This window comes from Anabrus simplex, chromosome 1 (assembly GCF_040414725.1).
Source record: "Anabrus simplex isolate iqAnaSimp1 chromosome 1, ASM4041472v1, whole genome shotgun sequence".
Taxonomy (NCBI): Eukaryota; Metazoa; Arthropoda; class Insecta; order Orthoptera; family Tettigoniidae; genus Anabrus; species Anabrus simplex.
The window spans coordinates 956403870-956428951 of record NC_090265.1 but is presented as its reverse complement, the minus strand read 5'-3'; the positions used below and the strand labels follow the sequence as shown (position 1 = coordinate 956428951).

Genomic DNA, 25082 nt, shown 5'->3' with positions numbered 1-25082 from the left:
CTGACATGTTTGTAAGCTCTGGAAAAGCATTCTTTCCGATTATAATGGACACGTTCGCAAAATTTATACTGGTTTGATAGAAGGCAGTTTGGATTTAGGAAAGGTTATTCCAGTGAAGCACAACTTGTAGGATTCCAGCAAGACATAACTGATATTTTAAATTCAGCAGGTCAAATGGACTGTATCGCTATTGACTTATCCAAGGCTTTTGATACGGTAGATCATGGGCGATTCCTGATGAAAATGAGGGCTACTGGACTAGTGGTTAAATGGGTGACTACATTTCTAGAAAATATTATTATTTGCTAGTTGCTTTACATCGCACCGACACAGATAGGTCTTATGGCGACGATGGGACGGGAAAGGGCTAGGAGTGGGAAGGAATTGGCCATGGCCTCAATTAAGGTACAGCCCCAGCATTTGCCTGGTGTGAAAGTGGGAAACCATGGAAAACCATCTTCAGGGCTGCCGACAGTGGGGTTCGAACCCACTATCTCCCGAATACTGGATACTGGCCGCACTTAAGCGACTGCAGCTATCGAGCTCGGTTTTAGAAAACAGAACTCAAGAGAATTCAAGTAGTTAGCATTATCTGATCCCGTAGTTATTAATCACAGATAAGGTTATTTATGGATGATGTTATACTGTGTACAGTAGTAAAGTTGCAGGATTGTGAGCAACTGCAGGGGGGCTTAGACAATGTTGTGAGATGGACAGCAGACAATAGTACAAATGTAAATGGGATGAAAAGTCAAGTTGTAAGTTTCACCATAAGGAAAAGTCCTCTCTGTTTTAATTATTGTGTTGATGGGGTGACAGTACCTCATGGGAAACATGAAGAACCTAGGTGTTAATATAAGGAATATCTTCATTGGAGAAATAATATTAACGAGGTTGTTAAGAAAGGTTGCAGATCTCTAAACATGGTTATGAGAGTATTGAGGGGTTAGGATAAGGATGTAAATGAAAGGGCATTTAAACCTCTCGTAAAACCACAGACTATGGCTCCAGTGTATGTAGTGTTACAAGAATGTTGCAAATTTTGGGCTAGGAAGACTTGGGAGTAAGGAGAAGAGGTGCTCGAATATGTGGTATGTAAAAAATAAGAAACAATGTTAGGTTCAATGGTCCACCCAATCAACACAACTCACTTTACAAGTGAAAATATTTAATACAAAAACATCCACAAAACTCATTGTTACTGTCTAGTAATTGGAAAAAATGGAAGAACCCATGTCATGTTTCAAATTTTAACAATGAAGATAAACATTTTTTGCAAGAAGTGAGGACAATTTGTGTAAATAATGTATATATATTTTAACTTTAGTGTATTCTCAAACAATTCTTTAAGGACATGGCTCCTTCCATTTTTTTTCCAATTACAGTGAAACCTCGGAATGCCAGTAACTTGGTCTACGAGTGTTTTGCAAGACGAGCTAACGTTTTAAATAAATTGTAACTTGATAAGCGAGCGAGGTTCCGCAATACGAGCATTACGTGTGCCTACGTTTCCCCTCCCCTGTTCGTTTGTTGAATGGATGAACGAGATCTTTGGTCCTGTAGTGAAGAAATACCTTTCAGAAAACAATCTTGCTGGTTATGGACAATGCTCCAGCTCACCCTCCAGCCTTGAGGCCTTGAGGACGACTTACTGGAGGAATTCAAGTTCGTTAAGGTTAAGTTCCTTCCTCCCAACACTACTCCATTACTCCAGCCTATGGATCAGTAAGTCGTTTCGAACTTCAGGAAGCTATACATCAAAGCATTATTTCAGCTATGCTTCGAAGTGACCGAAGAAACAAACCTTACCCTCCGAGGGTTTGGGAGAAATCATTTCCCCATCGTGAACTGCCTGAAAATCATCGATAAAGCCTGGGATGGAGTCACCAAGAGAACTCTCACTTCCACTTGGGGAAAGCTGTGGCCTGACTGTGTTCTTGGACGTGACTTTGAGGGGATTGTTGGTGACAATGAGCTGCCGATTGTTGATGAAATTGTGTCCTTAGGGAAGACTATGGGGCTGGAGGTGAATGACGTGGACATTCAAGAGATGGTGGGGAAGAACATAGTCAGGACTGACCACAAACGAACTGATGGAACTGCACCATGAACAATAGGAGGAGGTAATGGAGATCTCGTCCGGGGAAGAGGAGGAGGAAAAGTCAATGGAATCTCTCTCTTCAACTGAGATTCGGGAGAAGTTCAAAATGTGGGAAACGGTGCAAAATTTTGTAGAAAAACACCACCCGAATAAGGCTGTAGCAGTGCGAGCAATGAATCAGTTCAATGACAATGCAATGTCACATTTTCGTGAAATCCACAAAAAGAGGCAAAAGCAACAGTCATTGGACAGGTTCATCGTGAACGTTGCATGAAAAGAAAACAATTTTAGTGAGCCAACAGATAGCAGTGATTCCATTAGTGAGATTCGTGCTACACAGTAACTCTTCTCACACCATCTCTCATCTCCCTCACACCAACAATAATTCTCTTGTAAGGAAATGTGTACTTTAATTTTTTTACGTTATATTTTGTTTTAGAAATGGTTTGCGAATAAATATTTTTGTGTTGTGGACGAATCATCCGCGTTTCAATTTTCTTATGGGAAAGCTTGTTTTGATATACGAGCGCTTTGGATTACAAGCATGTTGCCGCAACGAATTATGCTCGCAATCCAAGGTTCCACTGTATTAGACAGCAACAATGAGTTTTGTAATCTACTACAAGACGTTATGGCTAATGAAGTCTCAAATGAGATGAAACTTGTTTCAAGATATGTTTAATAGTTTTTGTATTAAATATTTTCACTTGTAAAGTGAGGTGTATTGATTGGGTAGACCACTGAACCTAACATTGTTCCTTATTTCAAACCGTATCAATATGGATCTATATGATGAAGTTCGTAAGTTGTACTATGTGGTATGTTTCGAGCTGTCAGTGGAGAGTTGGCGTAGAATGAGATAAGTACAAGAGTAAGCTTGAGTGGACCTTTTAAAAGTAGGAAACATCATAGTATGAACATAAAGTTGGAATTCAAGGTGACAAATTGGGGCAAACATTCATTTATAGGAAGAGGAGTAAGGGATTGGAATAAATTATCATGGGAAATGTTTTATAAATTTCCAAGTGCACTGAAAATGTTTAAGAATAAGCTAGGTAAACACTGATAGGGAATCTGCCACCTAGATGACAGTCCTACATGCAAATCATTAATGAGTGATTAATTTGATTGATTGATTGAAAAACTGCAAAAAATCATTATCAGGACAGCTGGTGGCGAGATTTGAAACCACTCGTCTCTTGAATGCAGAGCTTCACTCCATAGCCGAAGTGTGTTAATAAGCGTGGCCACTCCGTTATTCTAGGATATGATAATCATCAAAATATTGTCTAATGTTTTCTCATTAAATATTTTGACAACATTAGACATTTTGCTCTTTCTGAGAGGTGAAAATTCATTCACTGTGGCTGCTATCTTCTTTTTCTGTCGAACTGGAATTATCCCTACTGCATTCAATGCACTGTTTGTCATTATCTTAACTGTGATCTAACATTATGACACTTTCATTTAGTAAGAGTTTTTCATATTTGTTCATAATCAAGGCCATAAGAAAACATGTGAATGGCTCATTCTTCACACGAACACTATTCTAATTGTGCACTGAAAGTCGTATTTTCAGTTCCACCAATCACAAAATATTAATTGGATTGATTGCTACTCTTTGAACCATTTTTGTCTTCCTACATAACACAAACAAGATGTACACTAAAACCACTGGCACAATCTTGACCAGCGCAGCGGACTGTGCACAAAGTGTGGTGCAAGTCAGCCTTCTAATGAGTAACTGCAGAGTTTTACAGACAAACGACTGTCACCATTAAAAGCAGGGACACTTTTGTAATCTTCAACTGCATTTTGGTGCGATTCTGCTGGTTCAAACCCGAGGATGTTCCTTGTGAGTTTAAATGTTTTTCAACAACCACTGTTACATCAGTTCTAATTAGTATAATTATAATCAAAAGGCTTGATGTATGAACTGCAAGTATAAACATGAAGCAACTATTTTAGACATAATGGACATAGAAATCAGTAAAAGGACACAATAGGGAAATTAAATTGACCAGAGGGTGAGGCAATTGATCTGGAAGAAGGAAGTTCATACCAAACAAGTGTAAAAACATGACTTTTTCATGCCCAGACGTTACTTTTAGTGTCTTTCAGCCCAGTGACAGGTTACCTGAACTACTGGTTTGTTGCCCATACACAAATTTTCAAAGGTGCACTGGAACGGACAGCAGGGCAGTTCAGAATACGGTTCACATCTTGAACTTAGCCACATTTACATACAACATCTTTGTCCTTAAAACCCCATCTTGCCAGGTGTTTCTCTTGTTTGCAATGCTCCTGTTTGAATTGGATAACAGATCAGAGGGTCTATACTCACTTCTGACAAGAAACTCTTCTCGATTTCAACCTTCTAGGTCTGATGAAGATATCTTCTAACCCAAACATAATGTGCCTTTTTATTCAAGGTCTGCATTAGTTTTTCATTGTATTCATGGGCAGATCTCCGGATGCTCAGTGGAGACACGCTCCTGCTCTATAGAGCTTGTTCAGGTGTGCAGCTTTCATGCAGACTGTAATTGCTGTATTTACTCACGTATTAGACCCCTTTTTTCCTCACTTTTACAGCCAAAAAGGTAAAGGGCAGTCCAATATGCGAAAACCTCAAATTTTATGTAGTGAACAGACGACTTTTTTCTTTCTTTCTTTTTTTTTTCTTTTTTTTTTTTCTTTTTGCTATTTGCTTTACATCGCATCGACATAGATAGGTCTTTTGGCGACGATGGGAGAGGAAAGGCCTAGGAATGGGAAGGAAGCGGCTGTGGCCTTAATTAAGGTACAGCCCCAGCATTTGCCTGGTGTGAAAATGGGAAACCACGGAAAACCATCTTCAGGGCTGCCGACAGTGGGGTTCGAACCCACTATCTCCCGATTACTGGATACTGGCTGCACTTAAGTGACTGCAGCTATCGAGCTCGGTCACACGACTTCTAGGCTATAAATTGTACATATAAACATTCTACACTGTTCTTTAACAAACCTATGAGTGTATTTGAGTTATACTAGCTATTTTTGTTGGAAGGTAGTATTTCTAAATGTAAAAAGTCAATAAATGGTGAACACGACTTTTAAGTCTACATATAAAGTAAATATAATTTGTTTTAGTTATTCGTATCACGTCATTCATTTCATCTCATTAATTCCTCTGATGAGGTCGACGTCAGGAAGGGCATATGGTCGTAAAAACTAGCTACAAAGATTCATCTCACTTCATACACCACCTCATAGAGAAAAGGGATAACTGTATCGTATCATCATATTATGCAATACTGATACAAAATAACTCAATGGCCAGTCATTTGTCTCTGTCAGTTGAGCAGTAAACCTACCACACAGTAAACCTGATCACTGCTTTCATTTTAATTGTCTTGTACCACTAACTTCCCTGCTACCAGCACCGTACTAGAGCATCATCATCCCAAGTTACGTCATCTTCACTGCCATCTCGTCAGACATGCACTGCAGTGGAGACTGAGAGCATTCGAGGTCCCGTCTTTTTGAACCTTTCAAAAATAGTTTCGTTTCCGACTATAGAGTCCAAACTGTGTGAAGCTATTCCCAACTGTGTTGTTGAAAGCGTGCCAAACCACCACCCGATAACTAGCGTATGTTACGAGTTGTATTTCCGAATGTAATACACACTGACTGGAAGCACTCTTGATAACTGCAGCTGTTGAAAGCCAGACCCTTATTTTTAAACATATTTCATGCTTGTTCTCTACATTTATCACGTCAGGATTTACCTAAACAGCTGTAAATGAGATAAGAGAGACTGCACTGTTTAGGTTAGGTATGGTATCGCCCGGATAGTGCCAAAAGTTCCATGACGGAAAGAATAAAAATAAATAACAGGAAAGTTTGCTGAATCTATAGCTGTGGTGGTAATGCGTTTTATTATCATAATGTTTAATTTCATACGTTCGTTGACCCCCATTTTTTATTATGTATGTTTTGTTTGTCACCTCTGAAAATCGTTGAAAGTACAGTAAGAGGGGACATTAAAAAATCAAATTATTTGTTAGGAACGATGGCGAGTAGAACAATTGTGATTGGATTATTTTTATCACGTTTTAAACCTACTTCTCTCCCAAAATTCCTATACTGGCCTGAGTTACGAGACCTTAAACGATCACTGTGTTAATGAACTCCCCTGCCTATATTAATAGGACTAGCAACAACCGTGAATATTTCTTAAGTAAACTAGTTTCCTCATCTTGAGGTGATGCAGCTCTTTTTTAGACAGACCCCCAGTGGAAGGGAGTTGCATATACCGCTTTTACCTCAAATCAACCTTCCTGCCATTTGTAAATCTCTGACAATACGGTACCGGCAATCGAACCCAGTCTCCCGAGAATGGCAGCTAATTGTGCTAACCATTAAGCTGGCGGACATTCTAGGCCTACGCTACGAAGGCGGACATTCCTTAACTACGAAACACAGATGTACTGCACAACTTCGACGCGTATTTTCATTGCGTGGGTCGTACGGACGAAACTATTCACAAACTTGTGTGATGTCATCAGAGCTGCATAAGGCTTGTAGCCGCTTTGAAGTGGAATAGTTCTTCTCTGGTGGATTACGTTGGGAGAGTCTTATATGCAAGATTTTTTTTTTCATTTTCTGCATCTCGAAAAGCCTGGGGGGGGGTCTAATACACGAGTAAATACGGTATGTAGCAAGTTTCATTTAAGGCGACATCAACTTCTTTTAAACTGTCAAATTTATTCCAGACTGGACAAGCATATTCTACTGTCAAGAAACACAACCCTATTGTTTTCATGACAAGTAGGGTCTGCATCTCATTTTAAAGAAGTGATGTATAAGATATATTAAGAACCCTTACTGACACATGCAGCAGACCTGGACACTGATGAAAAGACAGGAGAGAGAAATTCAGGCCAGTGAGATTAAATTTTTAAGAAATATGGTAAGAAATACAAGAACAGAGTAAGAAACGTTAGGAAGGAAATTGGAGTGGAAAGGCTTTTAAACAGAATGAAGAGAAACTGGGATGGTTTGGACATGTAAAGAGAATAAAAGAGCGATAGAAGTGGATGATGGAGGCTAAGATTGAAGGAAAGAAAACAGAAGGTCGAACAAGACAAAAGACACTGAACTTGATCACAAACAGCACAAAAAAAGACCCTGCATTGGAACACAGTTAAGGAGCAGCAATAGTGGTTGGACAGAAGATGGAAAGGCATCACTAACATCCCAACCAGGCTGGAGCTGGAAAAGGGATTTTTAAAAATTTGCTTTATGTCGCACCGACACAGAAAGGTCTTATGGTGACGGTGGGATAGGAAAGGGCTAGGAGTGGAAAGGAAGTAGCCATGGCCTTAATTAAGGTACAGCCCCAGCCTTTGCCTGGTGTGAAAATAGGAAACCACAGAAAACCATCTTCAGGCTGCCGACAGTGGGGTTCGAACCCACTCTCTTCTGAATGGAAGCTCACCGCTACACGGCCCTAGGAAAATTGATGATTCTGAGGTAGGTATTGAAACATAACCCAATTAATACTGGATATTTTACAGAGAAGCTATGCCTAGCATCTTGAGCAAAATGCAAGACATGGAGTCATCTCTGTGGAAAATTTGTGAGAGAGTGGGATAAATAAATAATATATGAAATACCTACTACAAATTTTCCAATGCAGTATGTCAGCACAGTATTATGTTTATGACTAGTAAATTGAAACTATAATAACATTTTTTAGAATAACTGAATGTATTACATAAATATTTTACTAAAAGTTCTACTATTCCAGAAATAAAGTCTTGTCGTCTAGTAAATTGAAAATATATTAGCAACATTTTTTTAGAATATAGATATTTACCTATCAAGTACTCCAGTAGATATATTATATTTTATTAAAAGTTCTACTATTTCAGAAATAAAGTCTTGTCGTTGAGGAAAGCTTGGAAGTTCTTCTGGCAATTGAATTCTTTGGTTATCAATATCCACATAGCATAAGTTACCCTGAAATAAAAAGTAATAATTAACTAACATTTTTTTAAATTTCAACGTACACAATTTTAGAATTTTTGGTATGTTTGTTGAGACAAAAGATGCAAAACCTTACTAATTTTTCATTCATCAATACTTGTACTTTGACTGAATGGTTAGTTGACTGACTTAAATCACTTGGCTAACCTATTAGTTTCAAGGGGCTGAACACAGAACACACACACAAATATTTCAAGCACTTAGTACAGTATATCACGACATCTAAAATTTCCTTCGGAGGTTAGGAAAAGGAAGAAATTGCCTTAAAATATAATTTCTCTAAGAAGGGAAGTACTGCATTCACTAACTCAAATTTAGTTAAATTCAGACAATCAAGCTCAGCAACCACAAATGATATTTGAACAAAATTTTGCAAGCTTAATTAATTAATGTTAATTAATGTTAATTTCCTTCCTTCCTTCCTTCCTTCCTTCCTTCCTTCCTCATATTTTTTCTAACTTTTGAAACATCAACCGTTTTAAACATTTTTCCAACTTTTGCAACACGAACTGTTTTAAAATCAATTAAGTTGTGCCAAAGGAAAGAGTCTAGAGCATGTTGTTCATATAATAATACCATGTAAAATTCTATGCAAATATCTTCAATAGTTTCTGAATTATGATTAAAACCATATGCCAAAATTAAAGTTATGGAAAACAAATAACAAACATATGTCAGAGTGGGATGTAGTAAGTGGCACCCATGGACATTTACAAACAAATACCTTTTGAAGTAGTGGAGAGAATTAAACAAATTTCACCAGCTTAAAGAAGAAAATATATGTTATTCTATCAAGGAAAAAAATAAATAAATGGAAAACACATTTTTTTTAAAACCCATAACAGTGTTTCTCCCCCGTTAAGTAAGTATGTAACTGAGTTATGATATAACAAGATAACCAATACTAACAGACAAAATATTGTTATTTCCACTAATGGGGCATTCTAAGTGAAATCAGGCAGCAAAAAATGGTATTATTTAAAAATTCTGCAGTAATATTTTACAGAAGTAAAGCCAGGACCAAGAACTTTTTAAGTTCCAAGTTTTGCTTAACATGTGTACGTTACATTTCAAGGTAATGTTTTGCAACCCATTGATGTATTTTCAAGCAATCGCCATTATGTATATAATTTTTTATTATGTTCTTATGTCAACCAGTTTAACTGTATGTAGGCAACCTAATGATGATTGTTATCAGATTCCCCTTGATTTGATATTCAACAAGAAATGATGATGACTCCAAGGGAGTCTAAACCGGTCTTCACCCAATAAATTTAATATATTTTACAATGTGTTGAATGGTGGAACATTCCTCAAACTCTGTCTCATTATCAACTTGCTTTGTGACATGGATACACCTGGAACAATGAGTCACGCATTCTAGAACTTTTGATATAGAGATTTAGAAAACTTCTTTAATAATGGTCGTATCTTGGGAAATGCATCATTCTGTAGCCAATTACAAGAACGTCTCCACTATCAAATCTCAAGAAAATACACCAGGGGATTTTAGAGTAAATCCACTTTTAAATACAGTAAAACCTTGTTAATTCGAAGTCGTTGGGACTAAAAAATCGGACTTCGAATTACGTGATTTCGAATTAACCGCCAATTCGCAATTCAGAAGTACCAACCCTTGCTGCGTTACAAAATATTCTAAGGCCCGACACTGCATGCAGTTACCTTGATGCACAGTTTATACCTTTCAAATACTATGAAAAAAGAACTATTTCCAAAATATATCCAAGAAGGTGCATTTACAGGGTTGGATATCTCACTGGCAAACATAACCTCACGCGACGAAATAAAGAAAAAAATCGCGATCTAAAGACGAGGAGAAATCTATGCTGGCTTCCATGTGCAAGTGCTTTAATCATTGTATTACTATACTGTATGCATTTTAGAGCCTTGTATTTACACAGAAAGTACCCAATGCCCTTAAAATCGAACTTTCCTATGACTATCATTATACGATTTCCCGCCATGGCACTTCTCTCGTACTTCAGAAATGTAAACACTTGCCGCATCACAAAGTATTCTAAGACTCATTAATACATGCAATCACCTCGATTCACGGTTTAAACCTTTCAAATGCCATGGAAAAAACTATTTCCGACATGTATCCAACAAGGTGCATTTACAATGTTCAAATAATGCACTTGGATAAATCACTGACAAACATAACCTCACGCAACGAAAGAAAAACATAACACAATTCAAAGACGAGGATAAATTATGCCGGTTCCCCTGTGCAAATGCATTATTTTTGGATTTTATTACTGGTTGCATTTTTAGATGCTTTGTACTGGTATGGAAAGTGCTCGAAGCCCTTACAACATTGTGGCTTATCAAACTTTCCTACGACGAGGGAATAAAGTTTCTTGCTTCCATGTGCATTGATTGCATTTCTCTTGCAAGATCCTTGTGTATTGCAACACACTACAATGACCCCCATCCCCCACTCTTGTATGGTATGATTCACCGGCTGGCACTTTCTCCTTTAAAACCATAAGACCATTTACGCTCACATTAAAATAAAGCCATGCAGTTTCATCGCCAATGAGAATATTGTTAGGTGCCTACGAATTTATTATATGAGCCACGTTTTTTCATTAACTGTCAGCATCGCCAGTGTTCGCTGATTCTGTTTTTCCGCACACTGCCTGTTGCGTGATATTACGGCGTTCCTTAAAAGGTTGAATACAAAAGAACTCCGATTTCATTCAACTTAGCAATCATGAAGCGCACTGTAGACCCACCGAAGTGAGTGTAAGTACGGAAAGCTACCCCTCCATGTTCCGGAACACGTGTTCTATTATGACACGGATAAATTTCGAGTTGAAATTACTCTGTAACTTACTATTGTTTTAAAATGTAAAGGCAGTTTCGAATTAAAAGTCTGAATTTCGGTAATGAGGCCGACATTGTACTTCGAATTACGAATTATCCGTATTTTGAATTAAACAATTTAAATAACATGCAAAACTGTATCTCATGTTTCCGGGAACGAGGCCTTCTTCGAATTAGGCGTGATTTTGAATTAACCGATTTCGAATTATCGAGGTTCTACTGTAATCACTTACCTGATGACGTCTAGGCCTTGAACATATAAAAGACAAGGCTGCCCAGCAATAGACAAGCATTCTTCGACAAGGGGTCTGCATGGCCAGATCCTCTGTTACTCTGTCCGTCAACAGTAGAGTCAAGTGACAATGTAGTGGTTATCAAGCGCCACATGTAAGTTCTCATGCTGAGAACCGAACTCAGTGTAATTCTCAAACTACACAACTTAATCTTTCTTCAGTCAGAAACCAAGTGAAGTGTTTAACTTATTCCATTGCTATGCAAGTGTTAGAACATTATTTCAGTGACTGAGATTTTAAAGGTGTTTAAAATATTTCATTGTGATAACACAAGTGTTGGCCTATTTCTTGCAATTCAACACTTAATTGCTCCTTAACCGGTGATAAATTTTGAGTACGATAAACTGTGCCAACCTCACTGTTAAAAGTGAGTGACATAAACTGATAATCCATTATAGTGTTAATCTTAACCAGATTCAAACTGATTTCTGCTCATACTTGTACATAATTACTTCTAAATATTCTTCAGTGACTTTATTATTTTACGAAACTCCTCTTACAGATAAACCCTTAAATAGCAATTTTTGTGTCAAGTGCGACAATATTATTATTTGTTGTGACAAGTAACCACAGACAGTGCGCTACAAGTGAACGGTATTTAGTTTAATCATTTTCAGTGGTAAATAACCATGAACTATGTTCCATCATTTCGTTTCTTAAATCAATGCTATCCGCATTTTCAACCTTTGAAGCGACATTCAATTATTTCTATCTGCGAGTGTCAAGTGAAGTTTTGGCATATTTCAACTACGTATTGTGCACTTACATCAATATTAAAGTTAGTCTTTGGTGTCAAGTGATCCTGAATGTGTCAGGGGACTGTACGACTGCGGACACTCGTATAAAGTTAAATCACGAGTGATTACCCCGCATCAAGATCGCCGCGAACCTTCGAGAAATTTGAGACCTTCAGGTACGAGGTATGGATTCAATTCCATGGTGATGAGAGGATCCTGGAGTACTTGTCCCATTCCATGGTGACGAGGGGGCCCGAGAGTATGAATTTGCCTGGAGAACCATTCGGGAAGGCAATTCAGGAGATGGCGGTTCACTGCACCAAGGTGATATGAATTTCATCTTGCCAATATTTTTGAATAAATTAAATATTCAAAATACATCTTCACTTATTGTGGATAGAACCTATCCTCTTGTACAAAGCCCTAGATATTTTTGCCTAGGAAACGCCTTGAGAACTTTCATCCATGCTCTTTTAAATAATCACTTAGGACGGGCTATCTTTTACTGGTACACTATATCTAAGGATAACTGAAATATGGATCTCAGAAGTTATGAAAAATGATAATACAACATAATTATAACAACTTTTCTATGAGTATTATTATAGTTTAGGATTTGTTTTATATAATCTGGATTTTGATGCTTCCCATGTTAACATTTTCAAAATTAAAGTAAAAATAAGTTTATATTTTGCAGTTTCATGTGCAATGGATGATATGGTATGTTGGGTATGCAGCCTCTGTACAAGAAACTTATTCTTACCAAATGATACTTTCTTCAAAATGTTTCACAGCAGTTCCGTTCACAAAAACAAATGTTATAATAAAAAACAGCAAGACTTTTCAAAAAGCCCCTGTAAGTTTCTGAAGTTACTCAGTTTCTCCAAGTATTCTCAGTCAACCCCTGTTTCCCTGATCCTACGCAACTATTTTATTAATCTCTTAAGTAATACTCATATTTACAACTTTTCAAAAATTTGTTCTCTTGTACTACACATAGTCTATATATGGATTAGGAAAGATGTACTCACTTCACTACCTATTTTAACATGTGATTCACAACTGTGCAGTCCCATGACAAATGGGACAGGAGCATCCAGAAAATGTTGCAGAGAAGCTGGAAGGATAGGTACATAAACATGTTGCCATGTGAATGGGAACAGCAGACAGGTAATTGATTCAGCAACCACCATGAGTCTCTGGTAATCTGTAATAAAAGAAGAAAGGTCAACTTATGAGTTCTACTCAAGTAGTTATAATCAGATGGAGACAGGATAGTCAGATTAACATACAATGCCAGAAATATATACCATCACTGCACCTCCAAAAACCACTTTGTGACAATATTGTAGGAGAAATATAGGCCCGCAATATACAGAAGACGGTTGCCTAGCTGTACTTCCTCTTAAGACAATAACCACCACCACCGCCACAATATATATATACAGCATTAAGAATGAGAATTGTTTGATAGAAATACCGATACACAACATGTACATCATTAAAAAAGAAAATTTTTTCATATAACTTGCACAATAGTGAACCTTAGATGACAGAACATAACTGGCCAAAATGTGTTAATTTAACTTTAAATTTGAATGGTATATATTGTATTACTTCAAAGGCAATGCCTGATCCTATTCAATCTATTTTTATATTGTTTTATAAGAAAATGAGGCACTGCAAAATTATATCCACTTATTATTTTTAATTCATATCCATTCTTCATTATCACTTTTTAAATTCTAGTCAGTGGAAGAGTTTTAAAATTTTAATTATCATTACATTTCATTTCATGTCGTACAACTAGGGGCTGATGACCTAAATGTTAGGCCTGTATAAACAACAAGAATTCATCATCACCATCATCATCATCATCATTGGCCAAAGTTGTCAAGCTGAAATATATAGCTGTTTTCTCAGGTGCAACAATTATATATTGATATACAAGTAGCAATTAAATAGCAGTTAGGTAAAATTCTAGTAGCGGAAACCCAACTTTGACTGGCTCTGCTTTGTTACATAGGTACCTTCTCTCCCTTGCCTATATGGACTAGCCTCTGATCCTGGCATAAGGTAAAAGTTATGCTCAAAGCATTCTTTGATATCCAGGAAATGATACATTTTGAATTATTTCCTGAAGGTTGATCAGTCGCTAAAGATATGTATGTTGCCATTCTTTGGGGTCTTCATAGTGCAGTTCAATGGAAGAAGCCTCACATGTGGCAAGGACAGAACTGAAATGTCCATCAACATACCCCAGTACACCATTTGTTCCAGGTGAGCTAATTCTTCACTGAGCATAGCCTTCTTGTTCTTTCTCATCCTCTGTATTCCAAGATGATTACTGTTTCCAAAAGTCAACCCTGCTCAGAGGTTCTTGTCGATCAAGGAGGTGAAGAAAAATAAATGTGTGCTCTGCAAAAAGTGACCAAGGATGGACCGTAGGACTGTTTCAAAAAGTGGTACAGATGCTGGCAGAAATGTGTCACTGCAGGTGGACTTACTCTGAAGGCGGTGTTTTGTAAAAAGGTTCTCAGTTATAAAAGTTTCTACACATGTTTGGTTACTTTTTGACTCTACTGATATATAGATTTCATTAACCACCATTGTCTCCACATGTATCTCTTCATTTTGTAACTCCATCTGAAAGAGTGAAAGCAGTCATAATTCTACAAAATTTAATTTGAAATGTGCAGGTAAGAAAGCTAACAGGAGCGATACACACTTACGCATGCATACATACAATTTATGAAGCAGATTGGAGACCAGTTACTTACCATGTAAGAATGCATGGATAGAGTACACACAAAAGATATGGGACCAAAATTTTTGAAAGCAACCTTCATCAGTGGAGGATAAAATAATAATGGTTGTGGTCATTGTTAACATGCAGCCCTGTGCAAGTTAACGGGAGTGGAGAGACAGACAGGAAAGAGTACAGAAAAAAGGAGTGGCTATCTAACGTTAAGGTTGAATGCTTCCCTAGACCTGAGTACGAGTTGATGTCCAACTTTGGTATCTCTACAGTCACGTGGGTGGGAAGTTGGGACAATTGTTTGAGGGCTTTAACTGTGGAACAATCATCAAACACAGTTTGGTGGTGTCGGGTGTAAATGGGGATAGCAACATCCATGTTAGGGGTTTTTGGAAGGTAATGGTTGTAGGGTAAAGGCTAGAGAAGAATGAATGCTTGTTTAAAAATGTGATTGATTTTTCATAGACCAGGATGATATGTGGTTATGAAGGGTATGAGATTGGGTTGCTTAGGGAGTCTGGGGACAGTTTATGGCCCAGGAGATCTGGCAGTCAACCAAATGAGTGGGGTAACCCCTTGCAGTAAATGCCTTCCTCAGGTTCTCATGGTAGGAGGCATAGGCTTTAGGGGTTGAACAAATCAGACGCCCCAGATGGCAAGACTGAACTATAGAGAGCATTTCATGTGATATGGGTGAAAACTGTTATAATGGAGATACCACTGACAATTGGTGGATCTGACGTATACAAAGGACCATTATTGGAAATTATAAATTTTCCAGCTACTTCATTCTTGGCTGTCAGTGTTTCACTCCGGTGTCCCAATTTGGGCTCATCAGTTGGCATCCAGCACACCTACCACGATGCATGGCTAGTGCATGTAGTGGAGTCACTTGCTGTTATTTCATTCTACCTTACGGGAGTGGGCATTTGGCTCTACTAGGAGCATTTAGCCCACGGATACACAGGTTTTGTTTGCATTTTTCTTTTGTTCGCGGTCGGTGTGCTATTTCACACATTTCGTAAGTTTTAAATTTGGATATAAAAACAAACATATACACAAAATTAATGGGTTCTTCTTGCTTTTTAACATGCTTATCACTGACTAAAGTTCATAATTTAAATTACCTTGAAGAGTGCACCATCCTCTATACAGAATACACACAAAATATTCAAAATTAATTGGCTTCTTCTTCCTCAAAACTAACTAAACATAAATCTGGTACTATTTATTCTTTTATAAAGCTCGTCATCATGAAAGTAGTTGGTAAAGGATTTTGGGCAATTATTTACACACATTAAAGAATAATATATTTCAATCATTAATTGGAGAGAATAAATAAAACTGCACTAGCGAGTAACACTGATGAAATGTGATACCAAGATAGGTTAGCGTAGAGGTTTTGATGTGAGGCCGATTGTTTAGTATGCGATGAAGCTGGATAGTAGTTCGGTATCTATGTTTACAGTTTTTGGAAATTATAAATTTTGTTTTATTCTCAATTTTGATAAGCCAGAGACTGAGCCATTGTTTGAATTCATTTAGATAGGATTGAAGGTGAAACTGTAGGATTCACAGGTTTGTTCTGTAGGCAAGTATTGTAGTATAGTCTGCAACCTGTCATAGTCTAAGGGGAGAGGTGACGGATATTGATACAATAAGAAACATACTGAATTGGGGGATAACGGACTACTCTGGGGTACACCAACTATGTGAGGAAATGTTTGTTCTAGCTTTCATAATTTGAGTGGAGTGGGAGTGAAGAAAATTGGCACTAAAACAGATCACTGTAATAGGAGGAGGGAGGTGACGAAATTTCAAAATGAGACCCCGAGATCCAAACCTTGTAAAATGCTTTTTCAACATCGAGGCCAAACAAGACTGCTCGATTTCTTGGTTTTAGGAATACCGAAATATGAAATATGTGATCATTTGTGGAATATTTTGGTCAGAAACTTGCTTGGGATTGCGGGAGGAGTTGGAGGGAATTAAATTGGCATAGATATGGTGGGCAAGGATAGTTTACAGTATTTTTGATAGAGTTGTTAATAAGCTTATTGGACAATATGATAAATTAGATGGAAGTTTTCAAGGTTTTAGGAAGAGGAGGAAAAAAGCCGGTTCTGAGTATGATTGTATAGACTGTACTTAATAGTTGTAGGAAGGCATAGGGCATGTCTACAGGTAATTTGGTCAAGGCCAGGAGCTGTGTTCTTTTTATTTATAGTACATTTTGAATATCTCTGAGTGTGATGGGGTAATTGAGAGTATGTTTTGATTCTAGGATGGGAAGAGGTTCAAAGGAAGGGTACAGTGGGGGAGATACTAGAGTACTCAGTTATGATTTCGGGGTTTGGATGGTAGAAATTAGGATCTGTGGACGGGATGAATATTGTTCTAAAGAGGTCTGCAAATAGGTCAGGGTTTGTTTTAGGATTGGTTGGTGTGGCCATTGTTGAATGGCAGTGTACGGAAATCAGTAAAGCAACAGAAGTCCTTGTGATATAAATTTTGTCTTATCATTTAATTTTGTCTTGTCATCATGTTGGGTAAACAAAAACATTTAAAGAACTGAAGTGTTTATGCAAAGCAAATTATTGTATGAAGCTTTCTTATTTAAAAATTATTAAATATTTAGGCCTATGAAGAAATGGACTATGAAGAAGATTTATGTTCGTTTACATTTCCTGATTTAAATTGTATTATTTTCTTAAGTATAGAAAGGGATGTGGAATTTTTATACATGACTTGTGAGGCAGGGTGTGCCACGTGTAAGGGGCCCTTTCCTGTCGTTTTGTAATATCCGAAAAGATGCAAATTCAGCAGAAAGGATTTTAATTGGTGAATGTGGCAAACTGGAGTGTTGCTATTGGTTATTTGTAATCACTATTTCCTGTTTGCGGCTCCTCGCGTGTGCGAATTAATTTGTCTGCGTCTTTGAATTTGGATCACTGCAGCGAGCGGATGCGTTTTGCATCCGTCCCGCAATGGGTCTTCAGCCGGTCAAGGTAAGCGCTGTTTCGCCTTATGTTATTTAAATGCATTCATGTGTTTCGGACTATTCCCACTTAATGTAACTTCAGTAAATATGTAGAATATCATCTTTTGTGCTGGAGTTTCCTCTAGTTTTCCACATTTTCCAAAATAGAGCATTTATATGACTTAGCGATTATGCTAGTCTGCAACGTGTTGTTTTCAGAGGCAGACCTTCTTTGCTAAGTCTAGTTGTGATTGTAAGTAACTGAAACACTTTTTTGAATAGTGTAATTAATTTTGTTTCGTTCTAGGTTGCCTCCTTTCATTCTGTAAATTTAACCTTAATGTGAACCTCTATGTCTAAGTTTTCAATCCGTAAATTTAACTTTTAATGTGAATCTCCATGTCAAAGTTTGTTCGTGACCGAAGAGCTTAAAGGCGGAAACACACTGCTGTCACTTCACGTGAACCATCTCTGAGCTGAGTCAGCGTGGAGGGGAGGTTGATGATGTCTCTGCATGCGGCGTGAAGACAGGAAACACACTGTCCTCACATTCACACATCACAGTATACTTCGTCCGATGGCAAACTACGATAGTACATCCAATTCATAGGATTCTGATGATCTTTTAATTGCCTGTGATGTTTCTGTTGCCACGAGTACTGTCCATAGCAAACGACTGTGGGTGCATGGAAGTAATTTGCGGTGTATACCACAATTTAGTAAGGGAGCTAAATGGGCATCCAGAAAAATTTCAGATGTACTTCAGGCTGAAAAAAAATGAATTCAACAACTTACATAATCTCATCAAGCATGAAATTGTTGGCCGAAGTACGCTCTGCATTTGCAACTTATTCGGAGGACTCCTACACAAGCATTTCAGATACGGGAAAATTTCAAAAAATAATTCAACTCATTTGAAGGATCTGTGCCATGGCAAATACCAACAGTTCGTCATGAAAGAATAAATTGAACAAAGAAGAAATTAACTGGATATTTAATTTTTTTTTTTTTTTTGCTTTACATCGCACCGACACAAATAGATCTTATGGCGATGATGGGATAGGGAAGGACTAGGAGTGGGAAGGAAGCAGTCGTGGCCTTAATTAAGGTACAGCCCCAGCATTTGCCTGGTGTGCAAATGGGAAACAAAGGAAAACCATCTTCAGGGCTGCCGACAGTGGGGTTCGAACCCACTATCTTCCGGATGCAAGCTCACAGCTGCACGACTCTAACCGCACAGCCAACTCGCCCGCTGATCTCTAATTCAACAGGTTAATTTGTAATTTGTGTAGGACTTAATTTATTATTATTATTATTATTATTATTATTATTATTATTATTATTATTATTTACTGCTCCGTAGCTAAATGGTTAGCGTGCTGGCCTTTGGTCACAGGGGTCCCGGGTTCGATTCCCGGCAGGGTCGGAAATTTTAACCATCATTGGGACGGGGGCTGGGTGTATGTGCCTTCATCATAATTTCATCCTCATCACGCCTACGGGCGTCAAATCAAATAACTTGCACCTGGCGAGCCGAACTTGTCCTCGGACACTCTCAGCGCTAAAAGCCATACGCCATTTCATTTATTATGATGATTATTAATTATTATTATTATTATTATTATTATTATTACTATGAAAATGAAATGTCGTATGGCTTTTAGTGCCGGGATATCCCAGGATGGGTTCAGTTCGCCAGGTGCAGGTCTTTCTATTCGACTCCCGTAGGCGACCTGCGCGTCGTGATGAGGATGAAATGATGATGAAGACAACACGTACACCCAGCCCCCGTGCCATTGCAATTAACCAATTAAGGTTAAAATCCCCGACCCGGCCGGGAATCGAACCCGGGACCCTCTGAACCGGAGGCCAGTACGCCGACCGTTCAGCCAACAAGTCAGACATTATTATTATTATTATTATTATTATTATTATTATTATTATTATTATTATTATTATTATTGGTTGCGAAACATGGGTCTTAGCAAAACAGGATATAAAACGCCTGGAAGTAATGGAAATGTGGATATGGAAGAGGATGCTGAAAATTAGTTGGACAAAGAAAAAGTCAAACAATAGGGTCCTTAAGGAAATAAACGAAACAAGGGAATTGATGAACACAGTAGAAAATAGGAAAACCAAATTCCTTGGTCACACACTTCGACATAACACAATCCTCATGACTCTGATGGAAGGAAAAGTTCTGGGTAAGAAGGGAAGAGGAAGACCGAGGAAGAAGTATCTGGATTCCGTGATGGACAGGCTGAATTTGAAAAAATATGTTGATCTGAAACGCTCAGCAGATGAGAGACAAATGTGGTTGCAGCGACAAGGCCTTGCCTTTAGGATATGAATGAATGAATTATTATTATTATTATTATTATTATTATTATTATTATTATTATTATTATTATTATTATTATTGGGATAACAATCATAAGCACAATTGTGGACTGTTTTCAACAAATGAATGCCTATTAAAACTAGTGATCTAATTTCCTTTCCTGTTTTTTACCATGTCTCTTACCACATTTAACCGATTTCTATAGTTATTCGAACCTATGTCATATAGATTCTCATGCACCCGCACCAATTCAATGAACATGTCTTCCATATCCTAAAAGAAACTGCTTCTAATCGCACTTCACGTCGCCAGATATGTACAAGAGCAGAAAATTGTGCTCAGTGTGAAGAGTGCTGTCACCCGATTCTACGTCACAATGACGTCAGCCGACATCAACAGCTGTGACATGAGTGCAGTGTGATCATTCTACATTTCATACAGTGTGGAAAAGGCATAGCACATCTTTCTTGACAGGTTTGATTGCGTCACGATACGTGCGAACTCACGTGAAGTGACAGCAATGTGTTTCCGCCTTAAATGTTTCCCCTACACATCTTTTGTTTTGTATCTCAAGTATCAGTTAATCCGCAGTTCATTTATTTGTTCATTTATAATTGTATGTTCATTTTCTCAATAATTATTTGTCTGTTGGGTGTATTATTGTAAGTCTTTTCTCCTCCATAATGTCATACATTCCCATGGACCACATAGGGCCCTCGCACCTTCCACTCTCCTCTCTTAGTTGTCATTTTTAGGCCCGTAAGTGTTCCCTTGTATTTGATTTAATATTGCGTATCGAAAGATACTCGTCACGTTTCCATGTTCTGATGTGAATTCTCTGCCGCGGCATCATTGTACTATTTCCTTATTCATATTATTATTTACTATTTCTACATTCACCCTTATTATTATTATTATTATTATTATTATTATTATTATTATTATTATTATTCAATTTATTATTTATCTGTGTACGCGTGGGCCAAACCATCGTCACAGTTGGTTTGGGTCTATTGTGGATTATATAGCAGTGAGGCTGGAGTTTTTCAATCTGACCGAGTTGTTTTAGTTTAGTCCAATACTTATGAGCGTCTGTCATGTTTGATAATTCTGTACATTTAAACCTAGGAATTTCATTTTTGTCCGTATTGAACTGAGAAAGGATGATAGGAAAACTTAAAACGGTCCACCTTTTCAATACAAAAATGTTATATTTATTTATAACATGTATTTGCACTTGGAACTAGTTTCGACGCTGTGTTTGCGTCATCATCAGCCAAAATGTGGGAAATAGGCAAGATGTAGGCATTTATATTACACAAGGCGTTACATTAAACAATACACATCTTACAAGGAGATAAAAACAGGGACGAATATAGAAACAAATGAATCGTTGAGAAAACAAAAGTTATACATATTAAAAATAACCTTAACCACACATCTTGCAGTGCGAAAATATTTGTCTTGAATGATTCATGAATACAAAACACACGCGCACACATTTCTGAGTTCCGACTAACTAATGAAGTCTCCCTTGAGTTCCTGATAAACATACACAATAGGAAATTCTCCTTCACTCTCAACAATAGCTATAAAGACCACGGTAAATTTCATTTTAAATATTGTGCAGAGACGTGAAAGCATGATCTTGAATATAATATAACTCCTTCATTTAAACCTTTTTTTTTTTACACAAGGTGTTACATTAAACAATACACATCTTATGAGGAGATAAAAGCAGGGACAAATGTAGAAACAAATGCATCGTTGAGAAAGCCAAAATTATACATATTAAAAATAAGTTTAACCACACAACTTGCAGTGCGAAAATATTTGCCTTGAATGATTCCTGAATACAAGACGCACGCGCACACATTTCTAAAGAGCCAGCAGGTAGGAAAAAGTAAGGTGAAACCTTAAGAGTTCTTCTGAGAAGAGTTCATCATTCTTTCTATGTTCCGACTAATTAATGAAGTCTCTCTTGAGTTCCTGATAAACATACACATACACACATTCTGTACATGTGGTATTACAGGCTTTTCATTTAATCACTTTAATAAAAGAAGGAGCATGTCGGAGGATTGTGCAATGTTCTCATAGGGCGTTGGGTCTCTTGTTTGGAGATATGCTTTATATAAACTATAGGATTATTGTAACAAATTAGAGGGCTTTAGGGTAGGGGAGGTTTCAAGGGATGGGAGGTACGACAAGGAATATGTTGTTGATCTGCAGCAGTGATAGCTAATTTTAGTTGTTTTATTGTGGCTTGAGTTCATGTTTTGATGTACATGGTCCAGTATTTGGTAGTTAATCAGTTACGGTCTCTCTATATGCTTCCCAATTCATTTGGTTAAATTGGCTGGCTGATGGGGTTTACTTTAAAGCATATAATTTCACCTATTCAATACCATATATAATAAAATAATATATTAGGCATAGGGATGTGGCAAACCCATCGCCCAGTGGGTAACCACTGCAGTTAGCCACCCGAGTATTGGCGGGAAAACCATACCTATTTAAGGTAGGAGGAAATACCTGCCTTTCGCCAGAAAACATCATGAGGCCCTCTAAGACTAACAACCTTAGTTTTACAATGTTGGACTATGTCCAACCCCTAAAATGAACATTAATATCATGGAACAAGCTTCTTGCGAATTAAATTATCCTGAAGACAAAATCAGGCTTTCGGATTCCAGGGTGCCTGATGTTTTGAAGCTCGCGAGTGAATCGGAGCACCACAAGAACATTGCTAAATTCAAGAATAAGAGAAAATACTTTTTGGGACATTCAACATCAACTCTCTTATTCAAGTTGGAAAACTGAAACAGTTAACAGCAGAGCTACACAGACTCTATATCTCGATGCTGGCCCTCAAGGAAACTCGATACATGGATGAAGAACCTTTTGCATCAGATGGGTTCAGAATCTTTAAAGGAAAGGCCGGAAAAAAGATCATGAAAAACGTCCCACAACTGGGAACAACACGAATAAGAAATACACGCTCATAAATGCTCATGCACCAATAAATGAGGATAATAAAAAGAAGCCCGATGTGGTTGAAGAGTTTTGGGACAAACTGGGGGACGAAATACTCAAGATCCCAAAAAATAACATCAAAATTCTCTCGGGGGACTTTAGTGCACAAGTGGGGCAGAAAAGGAAGTACACTGAAATAGTTGGACAATATCCAGCACACAACAGGACGAATAAAAACGGAGAAAGACTGATCAATTTATGCAACATGAACAACTTAAAACTCATGTCTACCCAGTTCAAAGCATGCCCCAACAAAAAAAAAAAACATGGGTATCACCAAACCCCTTGCTAGGCAAATTTCAACTGGACCATGTAGAGATATCCAAGAACAATTACAAGGAAATTCATAACGTCAAAGTTAGAAAAGCGGTTAATGTAACATCAGATCACTATTTATCACAGATTAAGATGAATTTCATACCCGGACGAAAAGCACATACCTGTGGCAATAGAGTGTCAAAAATTGACCATGAATTACTCATCCAAGAAAAGAGGGAAGAATACAGGCAAAAGCTACAGGTGCCAAAAAATTGGAATGAAGTGACAAAAAATCTGCAGGAGCCAGCAGTTGAATTAGCATCTACGAAACGTCGAAGCAACCATACATGGTGGAACGCAGAATGCAAAAATGCAATCAAAGAAAGATTTGAGGCACGGAAATCATGGAACAAGAATAAGACTGTAACAAATTTGGAAAAATCATGAGAAATAAGGAAACAAACACACCAAACACTGAGAAGAGTCAGAAGAGATCACCTTAGGGCAGAAGTCAGAGAAATGGATGAAAACTTCAAGAAAAACAATACCAGATTATTCTATAGGGCCTTTACAAATAGAATCAAAGGCTACATAGCACCGAGCCTGCATTTCAAGAAAACGGACAGAACTCTTGCCCTGAACAATAAAGATAACTGAGATCCTTGCAAAGTACTTTGAAGACCTTAACTGTGAATCGCCACGGGAAAAATTGGAGATCAAAGAGGATACAATCCAGAACCCAGATTCCGAACCACCAGACGAGGAAGAAGTACGGGAAGTAATAAACTCCCTAAAGAACAACAAAGCATCTGATGAAGATTGAGTAATAGCAGAACTGTGGAAGATAGCCAATGACGCCTTTATCACTGAAGCGACAGAACTATTCCGGAATATTTGGAGAGATGAAAAAATACCAGAAGACTGGCTAGTGGCATTAATACACCCACTACATAAAACACCCGCTACATAAAAAGGGACCGAAAACAGACGTCAACAACTACTGAGGAATAACACTTTTATCTGTCACGTATAAGATTTTTTCTAAACTCCTATTGAACAGACTGACACCGCAAATTGTCCACAAGTTGGGAGAGTATCAGGGTGGCTTCAGGAGAGGGCGCTCTTGTCAGGATCATATCCTGAGTCTAAAAATGATAATCAAATATTACAATGCGTGACCGAAGAACATCTTCATCTCTTTCGTTGACTTTCAAAAAGCATATAATTCAATAGATAGAGACACATTGATGGAAATTTTGAGAAAATATGGCATAGATCGAAAAACACTCAACTTACTTAGGTTAACACTAACAAACATCGTATCCAAAGTGAAATTTTGAGGAGAGATCAGCAAACCCTTCCAGATAAAAACAGGTCTGTGACAGGGTGACAACTTATCCCCAACACTCTTCAACGTGGTTCTAGATAAGGTCATGAAAACACTGTGGAAACATAATGACTCAGGTGCTATAATAGGTAGTAAAAATAAACAGGCCAAACACTTGGGTTTGACCTGTTTATTTTGATGATTTGGCACTCTTCGCTGAGACAGAACAGGAAACAATAACACATATAAATGAACTACAGGAGATAGCCAAGAAAACAGGTTTAAAAATCTCCTTCACAAAAAACAGAGATGATGAGCACGGACAGGAATTATGTGAAGAGAACAATGAAGATGAAATATGGCGAAGT

The 25082-nt window shown here is 37.7% G+C and overlaps 1 protein-coding gene across 1 annotated transcript in view; it reads right to left on the bottom strand.

Annotated features, from left to right (window-relative positions):
* pns (pinstripe) overlaps positions 1-25082 on the bottom strand; it is a 508843-nt gene that overhangs the window by 320020 nt on the left and 163741 nt on the right. The window contains exons 6-7 of the mRNA XM_067136728.2: positions 13043-13218; positions 7962-8104 (exon numbers count right to left, since the gene is read on the bottom strand). Coding sequence (XP_066992829.2) covers positions 7962-8104; positions 13043-13218 — 319 coding nt within the window. The remainder of the gene's footprint in view (positions 1-7961; positions 8105-13042; positions 13219-25082) is intronic.